Here is a 23,853-nt window from a genome sequence, read left to right on the forward strand (position 1 = left end):
TTTTCACAGGGTATGGAAAAAAAAACCCACGGGTGGCTCCTTCAGGTTAACCACCCAGAAAAATACCTTTGGGTATCCAGAGGAAGAACCCGGGCATTTACAGTCTGAGTTTAGCTCTGTTCCCTATAAAGCAGGTGTTGGATACTTATTATGGAAAATCCCTGTCCCTGAATGGGATATAGTCACCCTCCAATTGTCTGGTTTCCATAATGCAATGCAAATAGCAATGCTGGGTCTCTCCTTTTCTTAAAATCAATAGAGAGGACAATGTGGACCTCAAAAATGGATCCAGTGACAGACTTTCTCAATATATGCTGGAGGCTATGGTGGGCTGGTATGTTTCCTCCATCGGTGTTTGTCATCTAGATAAATGTTTAAAACCTAAGATCATGAGTAGATATTAGAAACAGCCATTTAAAGAAATATTTTAAGATTGGGCAGTAGAGAGGACAATTATTACATAAAAGATTGGGGAGCTAGTGCCGTCCAGGGGCAAAGCCCAACCCTGTGAAGCTCTTACCTGCCCCTCCCCCTGCCCCATGGCTGTCTTCAGTCAGAAGATGGCAAAACTGGAGGTGGCCTCTTTTTCTTTCTGGTCAAGCAGGTCGCTGCAGGTACCTATGACCCCACTTCCCTTCCAAGAACCCAAATACATTAGGAAGTAAAATCTGGTTTTTGCCCTCAGAAAAGTTGGATCCCTCAGATTAGATATGCCTAAAATTCTGCCTTTTTTATAAGACCAAAGGATGGAGTCTGAGCACTAGAATACACCACAGCCCTCAAAAGCAGAGCCTGGGTTCATGTTGTATGGAAACTAGACATGAGCAGGTAGTAAATGGATGAAGCTTGGGAGCCTTCTTAAAACCATGAAATTCTTCGAGCCAGTCTCCTAATAGTCGCTCTAGACTTGGTGAAGGCCGTCTTTAAATTTCTCATCAAGATGTAATTTAAGAGTTATGGCTTCTGATTTGGGGGTTTACCAGGGTTCTCTCCACTAGCCTCTAAGCTGAGGGTCTTAAGTGGTCTGACATTGTCCAAGTTGTTCTCAGCAAGCTTAAGCACGGAGTGTGTGTGTAGGGGCGGCTCCCATTTTCTATGTCTTTATTTTCTGCTTTATAAATCAAGTTAATTGCAAATGGAAGATTACTTTGAGCTAAGAAGCAAACAACCATTGACTAAGATTTAGAGGCTTTTTGCACAATTGGTTTTTCCTCTTCCTCATCTGATTTCACACAGCCAACCTCTCCTGGAAAGCTTTCGTCTGCTAATGCTGAAGTCGGGTCAGTTGGCACTCTTCTGGAGAATTCGCCTGGTGCTCCTGTAACATTAGCACTTCACCAGGTGCTAAGAGCTCCTGTTCCAATCCCTCTCCCTTTGTCCTTTTGCAGGATCCCTCGGAGTTCTGTCTCTGAAGCCTAGTTGCCCTCCGTCTAGCCATTTATTCACCGTAGAATTCTTAAGCTGAAAATACAAGTCATGAGAGGCCCTACCCCAGAGGATTGTTGTTACAGCCATTAAATGAGATAATTTAAGAACACAGTGCCTAACGTAATAGGCAGTAACTGTATCACCATCACTGAAACTACGCTTCAGGGACTTTTATCTACTACCCCCTCGGAGAATGCCTGCAATAAAAATTATTCCATAGATCCATGAGCTGATGGCCATAGCAAAAAGAAAGCAAAAGGCTCATGTTGATTGAGTACCAAGCAGGGGCCAGGCAGCCTTCTAGGGGCTTTGCATGGATGAACTCATCTGGCCCTTGCAGCAGGTCTAAGAGCAACCTGTATTCCCATCCCTGCTCCATCCATGCAAAATCAAGGGCACAATACCTTGCCAGAGTCAGCCGGCTTGATGGAGCTGGAAGCAGCGTATGTGGGCTCTGGGTGGCAGGGTCCGTTCATCTCAGTCCTTTGGGTCTAGCCGGTGTCAGGGGCTGGTGCAGCCCCCCAGAGGAGGTTTTGGGTTTGCCTGTACCATCTGAGCTACTAATGCCTCTTCTGGGAATCTGTGCTGAGGAGGAAATCCAGAGAGAAAGAAAGCTCTGTGTGTCAGGGAAGGCTATGCCTTGTAGCTTTATTTATAGGAAGAAGTTAGATATGACCTGAGTGTCTCCTTGAAGAAAAAGTATGCGGCTATTGAAAGGAATGGTTGATAGGACTGTGTAGTATGAGGAAGATGCTCATGGCACAAATGTAAAGTAAAAAAAGAAAAACACACAGGATGCAGAATTATGTGCTCATTATGATTACAACTCTGTAAACAACACTTGCATATGAAGGAGACAGGTAGGGGATGTACAAGGGTGACCGTGAAATTAGGGGAGGGCCTGTGTTTTAATATTTTATAAAACAGTGTTTTAAAAACAACAGCACTTAAAAAATGAGTGGTGGCTGCTGAGGTGGGCCAGTGGGCACTCCCTGCCCTGCCCTAGGATCGTCCAGCCTTTGTATTGACAGTGTGGGTCTTTACAAAAAGCCAAGGAATCCTTCGGTGAAGGTCAAAGTGGACGTAACTGTTGATTTGAGCCCCTTCCTTGGGGATGCCCGCTTTAGGGCACTCCCCTCTTCATGTGAGGAAGGGCACTTGGTACTTCTTGAGTGCCTGAAGATGATCTGAAGTATTACTCCACCCAATGGCCAAAGGCTCTGCCACATGGATTATATTATCTCTAAAATCGTTCTAAAGAAACCATGAACCCAAACGATGGTTTTTGTGCCTGTCTCAGAGTACCCTCTGCTTTGTGGTAATAACCGCATGAAATAAAATACCTTCCTTACCTTTATAAAGGAATTTATTTCCCCAGTTAAAAAAAAAAAAAAAAAAGTCCAATCTGACCCCTCAATCAACCAGTCTTTTGTGAACTGGTTCTCTCCATGCCCTTCCATAACTGAAATAGAGAAGTTATCCTCATGATACTGTGAATAAGCATTTGCTATCGCCTTCCTATCCCTGTAACTACACACGACCACACAAGCCCTCAGCATAGCGTGGGTAATGCTTTCCTTTGTAACCACGGAGCATTTACACTGCATTGAAGAATAGTACCGGGGAAGGGCTATGGGTGTTTGGTTTTTTGTTTAAATTACTCTGCTCGCCACAGTCTCAGGTCGCCTGTTTTAAAAGTAGAACGCTCCCTGGTTTATGAAGATGATTCTGGTATATTCCCAGCTCAGGCCCTTAAAATATAAGCACCTCTTTTTGCCTGCAATCTCCCCGATGGGAATAACAAATTCGCACTGTTGGATCCACTATTTGCTTGGGAAGATGGCAGGAAGGCAAAAGGGGAAGGTCAGTGTGCTCTGGTGCATGTGCCTACGAGGTTGCTCGTGGCGCCGTTCCCACACGTACCACCAGCCTGTGCGCTCCCCAGACGGGTAATGGACTTCCTGCAGTACGTACGGTGCCTATTCTCGAGCCCAGCCAAACCTGGATGCCTTTGCTGCAGGCCTCTGTGTGATATGTTTGATATATTAGGTTGTTATTTAATCCAACTATATATCAAACATATTCCTACAGTGTCTTGCCCTGTCTCCGGGGGTTCCTAATATAGTTTATAAGGCAGCAGGAAAGAACACGTTAAAATCACAAGCAGATTTAGAAGACGGGCTGCTCATTCCATTTCATGATGTTATATTCCATTTTTTCTTGTAGCGTGTCAGTACGGCTAGATTCTTTTGTTTGTTGTAGAAACAAATCATAATTATGGATGTCTTCCTAAGAGCTTAGGATAATATGTGTAGCTTAGTTTTGCGCAGTAACGAGTCCTTAAGGGATATGCTCAGTGGAAAAAAAATGGAAGGTTCTAGCCTGTGTTTGTGACATGGGATAAACGTCAGGACTATAACCCCTAAACACATCCAGACATTGCATTGTAGTTCACTTTTGTCCTGATCTTCAACTTAGAAATTAGTAATTTTCATAATCAAGTTTTCTGCAAAAAATTCAAGCACAAATCAACTCTCTGCAACTTTCCCTTCCACCCATAGCATCACAACGTATAAACCGAATCAGCCATACCAACTGTGGGGATGGTGAGTCATTGGGCTTTACATAAAGCTTGCTTAGGACTACATGAATCTCTTAACGGTAATGCAATGCAGACTGGACTCTGTTGAATTTCCTGTAATAGGTTAACTAGTCGGTAGAGGTTGATAATATTTAGAGTAAGCTGACAGTAGCCTAATTGGGTGCAACAGGAAGTTTGGGATTATGAAACATTTTTTCTGGCACTCAGCAACCTCCTTTGGTTGGCTTTGACCTCCTCATCAAAGAAGAGCCTGCAAAGTATGTGTGAGTTCGTTCTGATCTGTCTCAACAAAAGATTGTGAGCTCTGTTTTCTGGAAAGAGAACTATTGTGCCCGTAGCTCAGTCCTTTAGCGCAGAGAAGAGGCGCTCTTTTAAGAGCACTTCTGTGTGTATGTATGTAAGCAAGGCCCCACACAGTTGGTGAGCCAGTGGTTTGACCAGATGGGTCAGGAAGGCTTCCCCTGGTTGTGTCTAGAAGCCGTCTCCAAGATGCTTGCAGTAAATGCATAGTGACAGGTCACAGCAGCGGTGGCGGCAAAGTGATGATACAGGGGAGGGAAATAGACGGTTGGAGTCCCAGCTTCCAGAGCAATGAAGTGGAGCCTGTCCCTGGGACCCTTCTCCGCTGAGAACAGATCAGTAAGTGTGTGTCAGCAGGAGCTCTTTCAGACGGCTTGCAAGATGCGGCCAAAATCCGTGCCTCCTTACCGCAGCTAGAGAACAGTGTCTGGGGTTTTGAGGCCAGTTAAAGTCATTTGACCAAAATGACAAATTGTCATGGAAAAGAGATAGCCAGTTATCATGAATAAAGAGAAACAGTTTAAAAGGGCCTTAAGGTGAAACCCATTCGTTAAAACGGGTGTGATTCTCTTGTTTCTTTCCGGTAACCTTGCTGTTGGCCAGTATGCTGTTCTGCTTAGCCGAGGGGATGGGAAAAGGTGACCAGATGTTCAAGGAGGAGTGGAAGCCCATACAGCATTTTCTGTATGGCTAAAGGGTGTGGGCTTTCAGCTCATCTGCCACCAGTTGCTTCCAGGCCTGGAGACGTAAAGAGTGTAAGAAGCAAAGGTGTGTGGGGAGCTCAGCCAGCTCATGTTCCCGAGTGACCAGTGGTAGAACAGCAGCTCTTGTCAGACCCTCCGCAAACAGGTGGAGGATTCATATCAAAGGAGTTTACGATGTAGTGAATATACCTGATCAAATATTTGAAAGCATCCCATTATCTTTTTTGTCCGTGCTTCCTAAGTAAACATGCACGTGACTTTTTTGAAAGCACAATAATCTTGAAGAATGTTTCTGCCAAACAGAAGTAGCAATTAAAAGATCATTTCAGTGGTATTATTTAATCCAAACAAACAAAAAAACCCTAATAAAACAGTAGGTGCTATGGGAAAACCACTCCCAAGATACTAATTGTGCAAGCTCAGACCTTTTCCAATGGATGCTGCATGAACATGCGTTATTCTTTATCTGAGTACAAAGGGTGGTCCTAAAGACAACCCACCCCTGGATCCTCTAAAAGAAAAGCTGATTTGGCCCTTACACAGTTGAGTCTTTGGGTACAGGCTGAGGTCTCCCCCCAAGGCACCTCTCAATTCAATACCAGAAGCAGACTGGGAGCAGCCAAACTCACTACAAAAAAAAAAAAAAAGAGAGAGAGAGAGAGAGAAACGCGGCTGCCTATTCCACTCAGGCTTTCAACTGGCCAGAAAATGCTTCACTGGTGTGGTGGGAGTTCTTGGTGTTGGCTTTCTTGTTTCCCTCAAGGACATTTAAATTGCATGGAAAATGTCCACACTTTTAAAAAATATATCCAAAGGGTTTTTTTAAGTTTCTGATGTATATATGACCTTGTTTTGAGTAGCAAGCATTCGGCAAGACTTTCAGGAACACAGAACAAAGCACAATTCCTAACTGGAAAAATGGCACCATGAGTTGGGATGTGGTTTTGTCGCCATTTGTGAGAAAAGTTTGATCACTGGGTTTATCAGCTCTTAGCAAGGCAGTCCCTTAAAGAAGGTTTTCAGGGAGGGAGGCAGACATCAAGGCAGTGACCTTTGGGCCATCTCCTCTGGGTACCCTCAGCTCCCTCACCTTCAAGTTCATTGCGGGGAGGGGCTGCAGGGATGTAATTCACAAAGAAAAGGCCGAGTAAAAGGACCACGGACAGAAACATTCTTCCTCTGTGTAGCATATACCCCAGGACCTGTTAGGGAGGAGGTTGGCAAAGATGCTGCAGGAGGGAGGCAGGGCTTCTCTGCGGAGGAGACCGAGAAAAGAAGGAAGAGAAAAAGTAGCACCTGCTTATTTTAGCCAGCACCTTCTTAATGAAGAAAGGTTTCATTTGGAATTGTAACACGTCTAAGCTGAAGGACCGGGAGAGTTGAGGTTCCTCCTTAAGCTACTAACGGAAACCCGACTGATGGTCAGGACGTGCAGGGCACTGCCTTAGAGCTCAGAGGGCTCTAAGTGGTGACAGCTGGTGGTGAGCTGGCCAGTGGCCCTCACAGGGGAGGGGAACAGAGAAAAGGACACTGAACAGAGGTTGAGAAGACACAGATTCAGCACTCGGAGGCTCTAGCCAACACGTTCATGAAGCAGAGCAGATTCTCTCCTGTCTGGTGTTGAGGGAGAGGGTGGAAGCTGCGCCAGTCTGTAGCGTCTGTTACTCGACCCTCCGTTCATCTTTGGTTTATGGTTTTTACTTATAATTATTTTAGGCTATCATCAGAAATGGCAGTTAGAAACTTTCTCCTAATTATGAGTGGAAAAATGGTCCAGAGAGAGAAAAACAACAGCGCTTGTCAGCCTACACAGGCCTTAAATGAGGCAGGAGCCAGACTAGCTTAGCCCAGAATCTAAAAAACAATTTTTATAACCACAGGAGTTATAATGAGCGCTGGGTGTTATATGCAAATAATGAATCATGGAACACTACGTCAAAAACTAATGATTGCACTCTATGGTGACTAACATAACATAAAACAAAACAAAATAAAATATAAAAAAAAAACCATGGAATATATATAGTAAAGGAAGTAATAATGAAATTAATTGCAAGGAGTTATTGAGCATTTACTATGGGTCAGTATTGCTCTACATATATTTATAATTTACCTATAGCACCCCTAACAGAGAGGTAGCAAGGAGGGCAGGTTCAGGAAATCAGTACTGCAAAGATTATATCCTCAGAATCCCTAAAAGGCCAAAAGGCAAAATAAAAATGAGGAAAGGCCTCCCCTTTCCCTTGCCTCTGTCCCTTGCCTTACCTCCTACCCCAGTGGAACTCAAGCTCCTGAGACATTGGACCGATCAGAGCAAGACAGGGGCCTCAAATGCTCTCCAGGGCACAGGAAGCTGGCAACAAGGGAGCCAGCCGAAAATGTGGCCTTTCCCCAGAGGGACCTCAGCAGACCTCTAACTTTTTAAGAAAGAGGAGCTCTGCAGGGGATCACCAAAGAGGAAAAATACCACCCAAAGGGTGCCTGGACCTTTCTCGCAGCTACCAGAAAGCAAAGGTGAGGATAAGCCCATCCTCTGCTGAAGTTCAGTGGGCAGTCCAGGAAAGACAGCTGCTGAGAACTGGTGAGCTGGCCAGTGGCCTTCTCACAGGGGAGGGGGAGGGGAACAGGGAAAAGATCACTGAACAGAGGATGAGAAGACAGAGTCAGCACTCGGAGGCTGTAGCCAACACGTTCATGAAGCAGAGCAGATTCTCAGTTTGCACATCTGGTACTCTTTCCCTCAGCGCTGCTTTGCTAAGAGAACCCCTTTGCAAAATGCTGGGAATGCTGTTTACCTCTGTATATGCATGAGTCAGTGTCACAACAGGCTGTGAACACAGGTTGAGGGGTTCAGGCAGGGCGTACAAGTAACGGCCCCCTGCCTTAAACAGGGCAGGAGCCAGCGCATAGATGTGTGTGCCTCCCCCCCTCCCCCCGCCCCGGGGAACACAGAATGGACAGTTACTGATGGGGACGCTTACTCAGTGCATTTCTCCTTCTCCAAGCATGTAAATTGTCCCCTGGCTGAACTCTAGAACTCGGGAGACTCCTTTTGAATGGATACATTCATTCGGCAAACATTTACCATGTAGTCTACACTGCCTGATAGTGTGCTCGAGAGAGCACATCAGTCGAATAAAACACAGTCCGTGCCCTGGACGAGGGCGGGCTGGTAAGCTTCGGTTAACTGGGGTCTGTTTTCCTTCACCCAGGCCAGCATTTCCCATGGAGTAGTCCACCTCCGTTAGGAATGAAGATTCACAGGCCCCACCACAGACCTGTTGAAACACAATCTGCATCTTTAACCAGATCCTTGGGTGATTCTGAGGGAGGACTGTCGGTTTATTAGCCCACGTAATGAAAGCATTTTCTTAAGTTCATGGCACCCTGGGCCTCAGGATGCTTCAGGGTCTCCTTGTGGCAGCTCCACATTACTGTCGTCATTGTTCTCCATCTTCCAGCTACAGTGAGGTTTATTCTGTTGGCAAATCCTGCAGTTTTGTTGTGATCCTTTTCGTTAGGAAGGTCCTTTGAAGACCAAGCCCATTCCATTTCTCTCCTCTTCTGCAACGTGGTGGAAATGCGCCCTTCTCCCCTCTGTAGCACTTAACCATCCTCCTCCCAGATGCCATGGCGTGTGCTGGTGGGAGCCAAGCAGACGGGCAGCCCTGACAGGGACCCTTCGACATTTCTGAGTCTGCTTGGCTCGGGGAGAATCCCATCTTACGGGCTAGAAGTTGTGTATGGCATGAGGAGATACCAGGTGTTGATGTTTATTTCCAGCAGGAGAGAGAGGTGGGCATTTAGGCTTAGTGATAAACCTGGCCTACAGTGTCTAAACATTAGCCCTCCGCCCCTGTACTCATCCCATTCAGCTTTATTCAGCCTTTCTTGGGAAACTTTCTAGTACTTTTTAGTCAGAGCAAGTGTCCCCCAGAGATGAGGCTTTCTGCCACGTCCTTTTTAAAGCATAGAGATGTTTATGGAAAGAAAAACAAAAATTCATCAGAGGGCATTTATACTAGTTGCCATTGCAAGAAAAATCTGTGGGTGTCAAAAATATTTCCAAGCTGAATATCTATTTCAAGTACGTGTTCTAGGGAGGAAAAAAAAAAAAAAACCTTCAGGGCAATGGAAGATGTGGGCGAGGCCTGTAAAATTGGTTGGAACAAGATGATTCTCTCAGATCTATCCATGCTTAGAGTTAGCATTTAATTTTAAGAAAATTCCATTTTCGTAGATCCTAAAATTTGGGAAATCAGAAATCTGATGGGGTACTCCACACACCTTGGAGGCCACCTGAGACAAGGATCTGGGACACATTAAGAAGCCACCATGGGCTTCCGTTTCCTCTGTCCCAGTGGAAGGGGCCCCCTTTGGGTTCAAAACTTACATGGTTTCCCTGGTACCTTAATTGGTTACACGCTTGAATTTCTTTTGTAGAATGAATTTCTACAGGCTCTTAAATCAGTGTCACTGAATAGATATCCATAGATATCAGAGCCTAATGCAATTTCTTTGGAGCCTATGTGTAACAGTACCTTTTATGCCAGAGTGTCTTATAATGAGTTGTCTTTCTATTTCAGTAAACACATTTTATACTCCACCAGTACTATAAGCTCCCCTACTCCAGAATGAATCCACGGCAACTGAATCCATTTCTGTCCTGAATGCTCCTAGAGCAAGATTTTGTCAGATAAGAAAGAATATATGGCTTCTGTCCACGAACTTCTAAAATGCTGGCATCCTTTGTCAGAGTCCCTAGATGTGCACTGAAATGTTATTTGATAACAGTAGAGTTGTGAAAATAAAAATGAGCTTGGCATCTCTCATAGTTCAAGATGCAACCATAATGAATAGGAACTGGAAAAAAAAATGTATCTATGTATCCATCCTGCCTGATGTTTCCTATAGGACCATTAGTGGCCAACTCTGAGCCTCTGATACAAAATTAGTCCTCACTGATACCCCAGGGGTGAGCAGGCTAGTAAAAACATCCTTATGGAGTCAGAGAGAATGGGGTTTAGATCTGGTTTAGAGTCTGGAATCATGCTGCCACGTGACCTTGTCCCAACACTCTACCTCCCTGAGCCTCAATTTTCTCACTGTGACTATAAGAATGACTATACAGTGTAAGATTTGTTTTTCTCTGGCTTGGTGAGAATTAAACAAGTAACATACATGGAATGCCTAACAAGACACTTGGCACATAGTAGCTGCTCTTAAAAAACATATTACTGCCATACAACGTTGCAGATGTACTTAATGCCACTGAATTATACACTTAAAATTGGTTCACAGGGTAAATTTTATCTACTTTTTTGGCACATAAAGAAAAGTAATACTCTAGCTGACCATCATTGCAATGCCTGAAAGATACCAGCCCCATCGTCAACCTTCTTTAACCAAAGGGGAACTTAACCCTACTTAGGTTCACAGAACGCGAGTCCTGAGGGGACCTGGAGGAGGGCATCTAGTCTGACCACCCCAGATGGTGATGCTGCATCCCAGCCAGCCCAGGACCAGGGTCCTTACACTCGCCACACTTACCAGCGCTTCTGTGCAGCTTCCCTGCTTGTTCTGGTGGCACGGGGCACGGTGCTGGTGAACTTGGAGCAGAGCCCTCACGGCCTGACAGCACCTGCAAGGGGCGGGGGGGGCGGGGGGAGGGGGACAGTGCCCTTCCCCAGGTGGAGCCGGGCCCCAGCTTTCTGGGGGACTGAACAGCTCCACCTCCCATGTCATGTCGCCTCGGTGTCTTTCCCGCCTCTGGTGATCTGCGGGTGGTACGGAACTCTCCCTGCTCAGCCACAAAGAGTACAAATGCTTTTTCACTTTTGTTCTTACAAATCCAAGAAAAATAAGGCTTTTCACAACTAATAGCCACCTTTCCTTTCTTCAACCCATTTTTGAGCCTTAAGCTCTGGAAGAGTGTACCACCACCCCCCTCTTTGGATTGTGATGATTATTTAAATTTTGGTTATTGATGCCCATGGGACCATTTGGGCATATTTTATTCGCAGTGAATTTATGTCTGTTTAAAGACTCTGGTCTAGAAAAACAGTCTTAGACCTTCCTGATCGGAAATGTGTGTAGAATGCCACCACCAGCAGCTTGTACCTTTTAGAACCAAGGTAGCGGGAGGCAGCCGATGGAGAGGCATTTCGCCAGCTTAGGCCTTTCCACCTGGGTGTGGTGTGTCAGCCAAAAAGTCAGAAACGGATGAAGAGCCAGGGGACCAAGAAGTAAGTAGTTTGGCAAAAAGCGCCCTTCGTGGATGCGAATGGCACATGATGTTGTTTTCTTCTGTTCTAGCAAGCAGACGAGACTCTGGACTTTGAAGAACAGATTTTGGAAGCTGCTAAATCCATTGCTGCTGCCACAAGTGCCCTGGTCAAGTCGGCCTCGGCAGCCCAGAGGGAGCTGGTGGCCCAAGGAAAGGTGGGTGAACCTCGCTGGCCAGGTGCTGAAACCCGCACGCGGTGAGAGCCTCTCAGGGCCAAGGAGATGGGAGGGCCTGTGGCCTGGCCCGAGGCAACCGGTGCCGGGCCTTCCCTCCCTGAACTGCCCATCTCTGCCCCATCTGACTGAAAACTGTTTGCTTAAACCTGACATCCAGAATGAAGGGTTTGGCTTCTGGGCCAATCATCTGCTTCTTGTTAAGGAAAGCATCCTGTTCCAGGCCGCGATCAGGCCCCGAACAAGACATTTATATTCTCACTGTATTTAAAGATGTAAACTGTCATATTTTCCTAGTGGATGGCTCTGGGAGCACCAGAGTCAGGGGCTTCGTAATACCGCTTTCCAGCTCCGGTGCTCAGTCCATTCTTTAGAACTGTGTAGCGACGTGCTGCCCAACTCTGCAGTTAGCATTTTCCTGAGCCCATTGATCAAAAGGCCAGTCTGGTTTTAAGTCTGAGATTTCTTTGATCTGCCTCATCCCCAGTCACCCATTCCATCTGCATTAGCATGAAAGCATAGTTCTGTTTCAGTGACCCAAAGGATTAATAGTCTATTAGACTAATGCTGCATCTGGGAGGGTCTCCCAGTTTAAAATATTCCGTGTGTTGTTCCCATACACCGTGGAATGACTCCATCCAAATTGCATCTTGTGGAGAGCCTCTCGAATCTGGAGGCACTACCGAAATCCCGTCAGGTTGTGGGTTTGGGGAGTTCGGTCACTGTAATCGTCAATTACTTCTGTTTGATATTAAAAGGCCTTGCTGTCAGGGTACAAGTAGACAAATATGATTGTGCCTTGACCTCAGAACTTGTAGTACAGACAGGAAGTTATGCCCAACCAGTGGCCATCTGTCGTCCTCCACAAAATCTCTCATGAGCTAAACCTTGTCCTAATCCAACCCATATACCGCGGCTCCTGTTTCTACACCATCGTGTGTTGTATTGTTTTTATTAACATGTGTATGTCTGTCTCTTCACTGGCATGCAGTCTGTCCCTTTGTGCTTCTCACTTATGCCCTGTAGATGCGGTAGAGGGCTGACCTCACTTAAGTATTTGCTGACCAATCAATATGTAAAGACTAAAAATGGATCATTGAGAAGAATATCCTACCTAAAAATTCCAGTCTCTTTTATTTTTATTGATTTTTTTAAAGATTTTATTTATTTATTTGGAGAGAGAGAGAGCGCGAGAGGGGGGAGGGTCAGAGGGAGAAGCAGACTCCCCGCTGAGCAGGGAGCCTGATGTGGGACTCGATCCCAGGACTCCAGGATCATGACCTGAGCCGAAGGCAGTTGCTCAACCAACTGAGCCACCCAGGCGCCCAAAATTCCAGTCTCTTGATAGAGGGCCGACTGTGTGCCAAATTGCTAGGTACTAAGAGAATCTAACTTGTTCAAGCATTTGTTGAATATATACAAGTATTTAGAAAGTTGGTAAAGGAGGCTCCACGGGATGTGGGTGAACTACAGGCTTATAGACAGGACTTTGGGGTTTTATCTGATGTTCACTGAGCCTTGGTATGGTGCCTATTAATTGCTGACAGATCCCTAATTTCATATTCAAATTGAGGTACTCTTCTCTGACTTCCCCAGGCACCTCCCACCATGTAAAGGTTTTTCCCTCCCAAAGCCATTCCCTCTGCATCTGGACAGAAAATGTTTCACTTGTTGCTGTAATTTCTAAATAGAAACAGAGATCATCTTAACGTCTAGCTTCCTACTTCTCTCCCAACCCCTGACAAAACAGTCTGTATTTCCGTAACGCAAGCGTCTGCCATCAGCTGCACTGAAGGAAAGGCACCAGGGGCCTTTTTGCCCCCCATCACCTGCCAGAAAGTCACAGCATGGCTTTAGGGTCAGCAATCAGGAGAGATGTGAGTTTCCCTTGGCCCTTGAAAGAAGAGGCCTCAGTGGCTCCTGTGTTTGAGGTGGAGAAAGGTCGGCAGAGGAAAGAAGCGTGGGAGGACAGCCCCGATCCATCATTCCTGCACAGTTTGCCCGGAAACACTACCTCGAAACAAAATGGTGGCCGTTCTGAGTGTCTCAGATCAAGTCCTCGGGGCCCAGAGGGACCCCAGCCAGGATGTGCGGGCACAGTCTTGGAGGGGCAGCAAGGGCGTCCCGTTCTCATGCTGGTGGTGCTGTGTATCTGAAGAGATGTTTTTCCCTCTAGTTCCAGAGCGAGGTAGAGCGTGAGGGGCTGCAGGTTCTGCTGCGCTCTCCGGCGCTCATTCCCGGTTTCTGCCCTCCATCTCTAGGTGGGTTCCATCCCTGCCAATGCTGCCGATGACGGACAGTGGTCCCAGGGGCTGATTTCTGCCGTGAGTCACCTCCTTCCTTCCCGATTGCTTTTTGGGTGCCCCGAGGGAGGTTCGGGCCCTGGCTCACTTCTCTACTGACTGTCCCCAGGCCCGGATGGTGGCAGCTGCAACCAGCAGTCTCTGTGAGGCGGCCAATGCCTCCGTTCAGGGACATGCCAGTGAGGAGAAGCTCATCTCATCCGCCAAGCAGGTCGCTGCTTCCACGGCCCAACTGCTCGTGGCCTGCAAGGTGAAGGCCGACCAGGATTCAGAGGCCATGAGGCGGCTACAGGTAATGGTCACTGATGCTGGTGGGAAAATACTCCTGTTGGAGCGGGTAAGTGTCGCCAAAGGGGACAGTCTCACTTCCTTGGCATGACCCACCAGGCCTTCCATCAGCCAACTCCGTCCCACGTTTCTCATTTTCTACCCAGTACAGCCATGCATCCTACACTTGCTGCCCCAGCAAACTGACATTCTCCATGTGTGCCTTCTGGTCTCAGGCCTTGGGGCCCTCCCCACCAGCCCCACCTGGTCATCTCCTCCTCCTCCTTTGTGACTCGTCTCCAGAGTCCCCTCTTCTGGGAAGCCCTCCTTAACTCCTGCATGTCTGGCAGTCATTCCCTCCCCTGTCCTTCCAGATAGAGCCCCTGGCCAGACCGCTCTTAACAGTTCCTGTCATCTGGGACCGCCACGTTTATTTTAAGATCGGCCTTTGACAAGGCCGTGAATTCTTAGGTGCAGGCACCACGTCTTTATCTGCGTATCTCTCACACCTGAGATGGTACCTGTTCCAGTAGGGGCCCTCATGCACTGTTTGCAAAAGAAAGGAGAAAAAGGACTGAGGAATTTCTAGAAGACTGTGGCTGAGGTTTCCCAGAGCCCAAAGAACATGCTCGCGATGAAAGTTACAGTCGAATCCCTCCCAGTGCATACAAGTTTTCCTGATTGTTTTAATTATAGAAGTGTTTTAAACACAGTGAAGGAAATGTTTGGATGAAAAAAAAAATCACAGAGCCTCAACCTCTTCACATGTCACATGTTACCATTTTTTTCTCTTCCTGTTTTTATGTCTGTATAAAATAACTGCTTGTCATCATAGCAAGAGACATTCTGCTTTTTTTCCACTTAACATTTTATCATACATAGCATTTTATTTGAAGAAAAGGCTTCATAATTCCTCTACATAAAGCTAATTGGTCCATTCTCCATGAGCCTCATTTTAATGATTGCATGATATTACGTCACCTGATTATGCCAGAATTTCCTTATACTTTGGACATTTTGTTTCCAATTTTCTAGATTTCCTAGACATTAGAAGTGTTAGAATGCAGACTGTTTATATGGCTGGAAAAAAAGTTTATATGTCACGAATAAAAATCATAAATGGCAGAAATACTTGAACAATTTCACCGATACTTGGAAATTCCATTTCATTTTGAAAGTCCTGAAGTGTGTTTCTGTTACTCAGTCCTCCTGAGTCTCCCTCACCCACCTCCCTTACCTTCATTTGACTCCTGGGATAAACCCAGGGGGGAAATGGGGAGTTACATGTTGGTGAATGTGTGGTTCATGGGATTGGGGGACACTTCTGGGGAAAACATCCTGAGTTAAGAGAGACCTGGGTTCAAGTCCTGCCTCTGCCATGTATTAAGTGCATGATCTTAACACAGATCACTCAAAACTCTCCAGGCCTTCAGCTGCCTTGGCTGTGGAATAAGGATAGAGATGCCCACACTGGCTCTTATGAAGGCCAAGAGATGTGAACGTGCGTGTGTGAGCCCCGAGGATTTACACGGGCATAGCACAGCATCGCTCTCCTTGTCATCATTACTGATGTAACTGGGTGCTGCAGTGTCACATCTGGGGCTAGCCGGACCTGTGTTTGAATCCCAGCTCTGTAACATACTAGCTGCAGGGTCTCGGAAAAGTTACTCAACCCAGTTTCTGCATCAGGGAACTGCAATGGTGACCTCTGACCTCATAAAGCTATTTTGAGAATGAACTTGTCATATATTAATTGGTATTACCTTCCCTTCTGGTGCAAGCCCTCATAGTCCCCATGGGTCACTTTAGATCACCCACCAGATGAACTACTTTGCGAAGAGCTCAGCTTTCCGATGGCTCATCCCCATGCACAAGTCCTTGACTCTGAGGGGACCTGAGCCAGGAATATGGGAGACTTAACGAAGCCTGGACCACCATTAGAAGAAAATTCCAAATTTTGGTGGGGCGGGGCAAGAAGACAAGTCCCGGGGGCCCTGCTTCATGCGCATTAAGAGTAAGCCAGTGTGGGCTGTAGCCCTTACTAAAGATCTAGACTTCACATTGGAAAGCTTTTCTTTACCTGTCTCTAGCAATGGCCCCATCCTTGAGTATTTGACCTAAAAGCCCAGCTGTGCCTCCGAAAACACACCTGTGGAGGCCCTAGTTACTGTGGAGCTCCCAGCGCGCCCCCCCCCCCCCCCCGCCATGCAGGGTGAGGCTGTGCTTTCGTACCCTTCATTTCCTCAGGAAGCATTCAATGAGTGCCAACCCTGGGCACCCACGTGCCAGGTGCTAGGGAGGCAAAGACAAAAGTCACAGCCCCTGCCCCCGAGTTAGTCACTGTCCAGGAGGGAGAGGGGCAACCACAAGTGTGGGAGGGGACACCCAGAAGCCAGCACAGAGCTCTCTGGGAGCACTGTGGGGAGAGTGTGGGTAAGACCATAACAGACAGAAAAAGTGCTATCCAAGCCAAGTCTTTGTGTTTGTCTAAATTGGATGGGGCAGGGGGAGGTAGACCAAGAAGACAAGCCCTGGACCTGCGTCTGTGAACACACATTTCACATTGCTACAGTCATCTGTTTACATAAGTATAATCCCCCCTCAAAAGTATTCCTTGGGAGCCAGGAACTGTATCTCATTTCTCTGTGAATGACCTAAGGTTAGGTAAGTGCCAGTGTTGGTAGAATAGATGGACGGCTGGACAGGCAGATGGATGCCAAGGAAAGAGAAATGCTGTGTTATCACTGGATGATAGGATGATAAATCGAGTCAGAGTTCCATGAACTGTACTTTCATGTCTATTCTTGCTGAATCCAAATTGGCCCTTTCTAATGATATAATGTATGTTTTTTTCTCCCTCTCCAGGCAGCAGGAAATGCTGTGAAAAGAGCCTCAGATAATCTTGTTCGTGCAGCCCAGAAAGCAGCATTTGGCAAAGCTGATGATGATGATGTTGTAGTGAAAACAAAGTTTGTAGGGGGCATTGCTCAGGTTTGTGATTAAATCCAGACAGTGTTTACTCCGGAGATGGGCACTGTGTTATAAGAAAGATACAAAATAACCACGACTTAAACAGGATGGAGGTGTATTTCTCCTTTGTGAAATAGTCTGGGTGTAAGCAGTCTATGACGGTATGCTGGTTCCTTTGTATCTGAGCCCCAGGTTCCATCTGCCTTATTGCCCCACCATCCCTGAGACGTTGCCTTGGCCAGTTGGTCCAAGATGGGACACTAACCACCCTCGCTTCCTCTCATGTGCCACTGGTCAGGACTTAGTCATGTGGCCAACCTGCACAGAAGTGCAGATTTCCCAACTGCAAAAGGTGCTGGGAAACGTAGTATTCTTTCTTGAGGAGCCCTGTGCCCAGCCCAAATCAGGGACTCTGTTATAGGAAAGGGGAAGAAGAGAAGTTAGAAGACAATAGTATTATTTAAATAAAATGATGGATTTGGGGCACCTGGGTGGCTCCATTGGTTAAGCAACTGCCTTCGGCTCAGGTCATGATCCTGGAGTCCCGGGATCGAGTCCCGCATCAGGCTCCCTGCTCAGCAGGGAGTCTGCTTCTCCCTCTGACCCTCTTCCCTCTCGTGCTCTCTGGCTCTCATTCTCTCTCTCTCAAATAAATAAAAAATCTTTAAAAAAAAATGATGGATTTGGAGCTACCACCCCACTCCAGGTATTTGGCCCTAGAGAGAGAATGAACGGTAACCCCTTACCAGAACTTATATAAGAGTAAACAGGCTTCTGGCTTATTAGGATTGCATTCTTGAGCGTGGTCGTAAGGAGCAAACTTCAGGAAATCAGGCCTGCAGTTTGGGGTATGTGTTGATATAAATCCATTATACAAGAATGGTTTTCTTTTTTTTTTTTTTTTTAAGATTTTATTTTTGTGAGAGAATGAGAGCGATCGAGCACCAGCTCGGGGGAGGGGCAGAGGGAGGAGCCGACTCCCCACTGCGCAGGGTGCCCGTTGCAGGACTCGATCCCAAGACCCCGGGATCACTGCCTGAGCTGAAGGCAGACATTTAACCGACTGAGCCACGCAGGCGTCCAAGATTGGCTTTCTTATCAGTGTCAGGAAGTTACTCATCCCCATGCCTTCCTTAGCTCTTCCTGAACCATTCCCTGTGTTTGGAAATACACTGGATGCATTTCTACCAGAATCTATTTCTTGATACACTAGTTCCATGAGAAGTTCCATGAGGAAGGACCGCTGATCAAATAAGTGTGGGAAATCCTGTCCTCTCTAACTCTACCTTGGACTATCATAGTGATCATTAGCCCAGGAAGGGCTCTGAAGGGGCCCACAGGGAAGCAATCTACCTGGCGTTCTTGAACACAAGCTCGACCTTTTTTACCTGGTATCTCTTAACCAGTATTCCTCGGATCATATCTTAGAAGGATGAAACAAATAAATCTGTCACGTGGTTAAGGACTCCAGCTCCATCTTCAGGGACACTTCGCCAGGTCCTGCGCCACTAGCTGGGTGTTCAGGGAAGTGGACCCCCATCTCTCAGCTTCAGGTGCCTCATGGGAAGAACGGGACACTTGATGGGGACTTCACCGTGTTGCCATGAAGACGATAGAACACTCCACATGAAGTGCTTACCCCAGCACCTGGTGCACAGTAGGGATGCAGTAGATGTTTGCTGTTAAATCACTGGCCAGGAGTCAGCTTATTTTCTTGGGTCACCTGGGTCATTGGTCTCGGAACCCCGGGTGTGGCCCAGAGGCTGGTCTCCAGAGCTAAAATATTTAGTCCCGGTGTCTTGCTGTGTTGTCCTATAGCAGAGGCTGTGGGAGCTCATGAGACAGGCAGTGGAGTTGGGGAGGGCGGTTTCCTGGAGGGTTTTAGATCCATCCAGCTTGTTGCTTTCCTTGTAGATCATTGCCGCCCAGGAGGAAATGTTGAAAAAAGAACGAGAACTGGAAGAAGCAAGGAAAAAACTGGCCCAGATCCGCCAACAACAGTATAAATTCCTACCCACTGAGCTGAGGGAGGACGAAGGATAAGACCGGAGCCAAGATGGCGTGCCCCAGGGGATGGCTCTGCAAGAACTGGACAGACAGTGTTCCTGAGAGGCTGCGCACTCACCTGGAAAACGGCCTGCCTCCCCCCTGGGGCCAACCCAGAGCCCTAAGTGCTCGTTCTCATGTCTCTGTCCTGTAGGGCACCGGCTGCATGATCGCGATGTCACACGGTACAGTGTCCCACCCACAGCTCCTTCGCCACCTCCCCTCATGCCTCACCATATCTCAGGAGAGAGGGGCGCACGTTTCGTGAACTGTTACCAAAAAAAGAGAAGTCAGTATTATGTCGTTCTCAGACACTTTTGCTTTCGTTGGTCCTTCTCTAGGCCCCACTCCTGGGCCTTCTGTGAAACCTTAAGAGGAAAAAAATAATGGCTTGGGGAGAATCACTCATGTCCTAGATATTACTCTCCCTCTCAGGAGAAGATGGAAGTTGGAGTTGGACACAGTTAATAAAAGCCGGAAACGTAAACCAGTGTGGACTCCAGGAGGGCAACTCCGGTCCTTCTGTGTCTCAAGCACTGGCTCCCTCAGAGGGTGGAGAATTCCTGCTCCCATTTGCACGCTTTCTTGCCTCCATGTGTAAGCTCCTTGTACAGTCTAGACCCATCTTATGTTCTCTGGCCCAGAAAACTGGACGATTATTTTTTTCCTCCATGATCCAAAGGGCAGAAGTACGGGGGACTGCCAGGGCTTGGTGAGCAGAGGCTGTAATAAAATGTGTGGGCTCCTTCCTCTGTAGAGCTGTTTCAGTTCGTACAAGTTCACCCACACAAACCCACGGCCTCCAGGGGACAGTCCGCACAACATCCCCCTCCGAAGCATTCGAGGTGGGGATTCAGCTAGAATAAAGCAATTCTGTGGTGACTCCACCTTCCCGGCCCTACATTGGCTCCTCTGCTCTCAAAATGGTTAGATTTCTGGGTTGCAAGGCATCGCTTTCAAAATCTGTCGCCTGTCCTGCCTCCCAGGGTGGACACTTTTTCTGCGTCTTAATATTCTTAAAATCTAGATGCATCCTACAATCCTGTGAACCTTTAACAAGATAGTTGTGCTGACGAGTGCGTCTTACAAGGAAAGGCAGGTGGTATTTCCAGAGTCCGTCTTCTGGATGCCACACTTCAGGATTTCATTCCCCCGCCCCCCCGCTTTTTTGTTCTCCTTTCAGAGCCTGTTCCTTTAAAAGGGCAATTTTAAGACCTTGAAGTTACCTTTAATCTGAGCCTTTAGTCAAGACAGTACAGGAAGGACGAATGGCTTGTGGCATAGATCCTAATGCCAGATAGCAAGTGTTTTTGAGAGAATTCCTGAGGGTAAGACAGTGGTGATGGAGGCGCGTGGGTTTTGAAGAAAGCCATCCTCCACTGCCCCATAGTGACACGGTGTCCCGCCTCCTATCTCCTCCACGGTACGGCTTCCGGATCGCAGCCAGGGTAAAAGTGGGTGCTTTGGTCTTTTCGGCCTTGCCCCACAGTCCTGCTTTAGTAGCCTCTAGCCCGTGTCATAGTTTTAAAATTCAATTAAACTTATGACAGTGCCCCATGTTTATGAGAGACTTATGAGTGCTGTACATAGAATTGTTTTTCCCAGACAAGTAGGAAGTTAGAGGAAATGCAGTGCAAATAAAAAGCAAGTGGAGAGAGTATTTGGGAGCTGGTGGGGGGGAGATGGAGGCCCCAACTCTCAAGAGGAGGGAGCAGCAGAGCCCTGAGTTTCTCAGGGAAATTCTAGCACACTCTTGGCTCTCCCTGAGTGCAGCTAGGACAACCCTTCATCCCTGCCCTGGGCTTCAGCCCCACAGACCTCAGAATAAAAACTGAGGGCCCCATGGACGAGGGGTGGGGGGGTCTCCCCGAGAGACATTCCACGGACAGGCACAGGGTGCTTTCGGAGACTGTTCATCAGACCGGAAGGCTCAGAGTCAAGGTATGTTAATGGCCTCATGTAACAGGACCTGGGGAGCCCCTCCATGGCCCACCTTCACCATAGTTTCTTCCAGACTGTGTATGTGCTTCTCCCCTTGCCCGTGTCCCCTGTCACTTCCCGGCATCCCAGGAGCTGGGCAGGGACAGGCAGTGAGTTCTCTCTCCCTGCCCCAGTCGTTGAAAACCTCTACTGCATTTGATACAGAAAAACCTAGAGACAGGCCAGTGGAAAGGCCTGTCCTTGATAACCTGAGACAACAGGCATGGATCGGAGTTTATCTTTGTAGGACCTAGACACATAAGCTCCTGTCTCGGGGATTCTGCTGCTAGGAGCTTGGGCAAGCTGGTTCCCCGTATCACCGGGCACGGTGCTGGCTTTTTCCTCATCCACACTGCATACATGTATGTGACCAGCCTCGCGGCTGCCTTGGTCTTTTATCATTTCATAAAACAGTTGAAAGACTGTGCTTTGAGAGTTATTTCATAGGCACGTGACCCCAAATGGCGTGAAGGGGGCTTCTGGCTCATCTTCAAAGGGAGATAAAGCAGATATGAGTTGCATTTGGGGTGCGAGCTTTCATTGAGGAGCATCTAACAAGAAGATGGTTTCCAGGTAAAAATGGTCCCAGGCCTGGAGCACAGAAATGCTTCTCTCCATGTGAAGGGAGAGCAGGTGTGTGCCCCGTGACGGGAACTAACACTGGGCTTCGAAGCCTTCAGCTGAGCTTCGAGTCCAGAAATTTCTATCTCGGAAGGACAAAAAAGGAACCTGCTCAGTGATGTGGGAGTTTGGATTTTGCTTGGTGCTGCCTTTCAGAGGCTTTGGGTAAGGATGCTGGAAGCCACATTCAGTTAGGGACCCTTGCTCAAACTCTGGCGGTGTGCCTACAGGTGTGGTGGGGGTGGTCAGTGTGAGCAGTACCGTGAGACCTGGACAGCTGTGCAGTCATGTGTCAGAGGCCCTCTGGCCACCTGCAGAGGAGCGTCCTGAACCACAGCAAACGTTTTATCACAGAAAACTCTTTGGGCTTCTCACAGGCTTTCCCTGTGTGCTTTCTGGGTGTTTCATCAGTCCGTGAGTTTCTAGTAACCAAAGCCCATTCCTAATTTATCCATGTATTAATACCAAAATTCGCCACCCCTCAAGAGAGTGAGCCCCGCCACCAAAGCGATCCCTGGGCCAAAACCTCACGGCCGAGTCGCCACCGCCTCAGCAGTGAACCCCCACATCTCCCTCCAACTCTGAGGTTCTGGACTGTGGCAGGGCCTCTGGGGGTTCTGGCCTTGAGACCCCAGCACAGACTCTGAACATGTTCAGTTCTCAGACCCCTGGAGGAGGTGTCCCCTCTGCCGACCAAGGGAGTAGCCAGCTCTGAGACTTTCAGGGGAACCAGGGGGTTGGGGGCAAACGTTCCCATCAGGTGAAGAAGCAGTAGCATTCAGAAACCCAAAGAGCCTGAGAGCTGTGCTAGGGGCTCGGGTGCCAACTCCCCAAGGTCGCTTCCGGGTGCTGGCCTCAGTAGGTGGCCTCGGGGGGGGGAGGTGTCTTCCCTGACAAGATCCCCAAGTCCCTGAGACTACTGCTCCATCTTCCTGAGCGTCTGCTTGCTATGTTTATGGTCATTAGGAACAGGCATGTGACAGAGCTTCTGTTGACTCATTAAAAAAACACGATGAAGAGACATTTCTGTAAAAGAGGTTGGGATCTGGCCTTCCTCTGAGCCCCCCTCCTAGCCTTCCCATAAGCCACCATGTCTCAGTCACCCCGTCAGCGTCGGCACCTCCTGGTTCCACAGAGCATGAGGCTGGGTTTCCCTCAGCCACCTTCTCACCTGGCTGCAAAATCTAGACGCAAACAAGAAAGTTAAGCTCTGCCCCGTGTCATGATGTCTTTATTGATTTGGTCGCATAAATTATTTTTTTTAATTCATCAGAAATAAACTTTTAAAGGAATGAAGCTGCGTGAGAGTCGCATGGGAATTGGGGGGAGGTGGGGGAGGAGGGAGCAGAATGTATTCTTTCCATGGGAGAGAAATTCCACCTTGAATACAACCCCATGCTTACCTAACGTGTGTTAGAGGAAGTTGTGCGTGTGTGTTTGTGTGTGTGTGTGTGTGCGCGCGCGCGCGCACGCGACAGAAGACAAGCCGCAGGGACCTTGTGCTCCCTACAGCTTTGCTGACTCCAGAGAAAATTCAGAGAAATAGGCCGTACATAAGACGATGCATGATTTTCCCCTGAAAGAAGCAGGTCTCCTGGACGAGCAGCCTGGGGCTTGCTGACCATGGGTGTTAACCTCGCTGGAAGGCTCTGCAGCTAAATACAGAGTCGGTATATATATATGCTGCTCTCCAGCCCTGACGGGGACCTGACCCCAGGAGATCAGCTTCACCTCTGACAGCTGAGCCAGAGATGCAACCTGCAGGAATTACACTTTCTCTTTCCTGGAGGGAGGGGGTGCAGACTCTTTGGCCGGGGTCCTTGTTTGGGGGAAGCCAGACTCAGAAAAGTGCCAGGCATTTCTTTTTTCTTTTTTTTTAAATCAGATCTTTATTTTATTTTATTTTATTATGTTAGTCACCATACATCATTAGTTTTTGTTGTACTGTTCCATGATTCATTGTTTGCGTATAACACCCAGTGCTCGTGCAATACGTGCCCTCTTTAATACCCATCACCAGGCTAACCCTCCTCCCCTCTAGAACCCTCAGTTTGTTTCTCAGAGTCCATAGTCTCTCATGGTTCGACTCCGCCTCCGATTCCCCCCCCCTTCTTTTTTCCCTTTCCATTATCTTCTTTTTTTTTTTAACATGTAATGTATTATTTGTTTTAGC

At 47.7% G+C, this 23,853-nt stretch overlaps 1 protein-coding gene across 12 annotated transcripts in view; it reads left to right on the top strand.

Moving 5' to 3' along the window:
* TLN2 (talin 2) overlaps positions 1-22,964 on the top strand; it is a 435,837-nt gene extending 412,873 nt beyond the window's left edge. For all 12 annotated transcript variants that reach the window (XM_073877134.1, XM_073877137.1, XM_073877133.1 and 9 more), the window contains 5 exons: positions 11,350-11,475; positions 13,755-13,817; positions 13,906-14,088; positions 16,929-17,054; positions 18,948-22,964. In XM_073877134.1, the coding sequence (XP_073733235.1) occupies positions 11,350-11,475; positions 13,755-13,817; positions 13,906-14,088; positions 16,929-17,054; positions 18,948-19,076 (627 nt within the window). In that variant the 3' untranslated portion in view covers positions 19,077-22,964. The remainder of the gene's footprint in view (positions 1-11,349; positions 11,476-13,754; positions 13,818-13,905; positions 14,089-16,928; positions 17,055-18,947) is intronic.
* The last annotated feature ends 889 nt before the right edge of the window (positions 22,965-23,853 follow it).

This window comes from Callorhinus ursinus, unplaced genomic scaffold (assembly GCF_003265705.2).
Source record: "Callorhinus ursinus isolate GAN/ISIS: 27379988/994484 unplaced genomic scaffold, GSC_fseal_2.0 scaffold25, whole genome shotgun sequence".
Taxonomy (NCBI): Eukaryota; Metazoa; Chordata; class Mammalia; order Carnivora; family Otariidae; genus Callorhinus; species Callorhinus ursinus.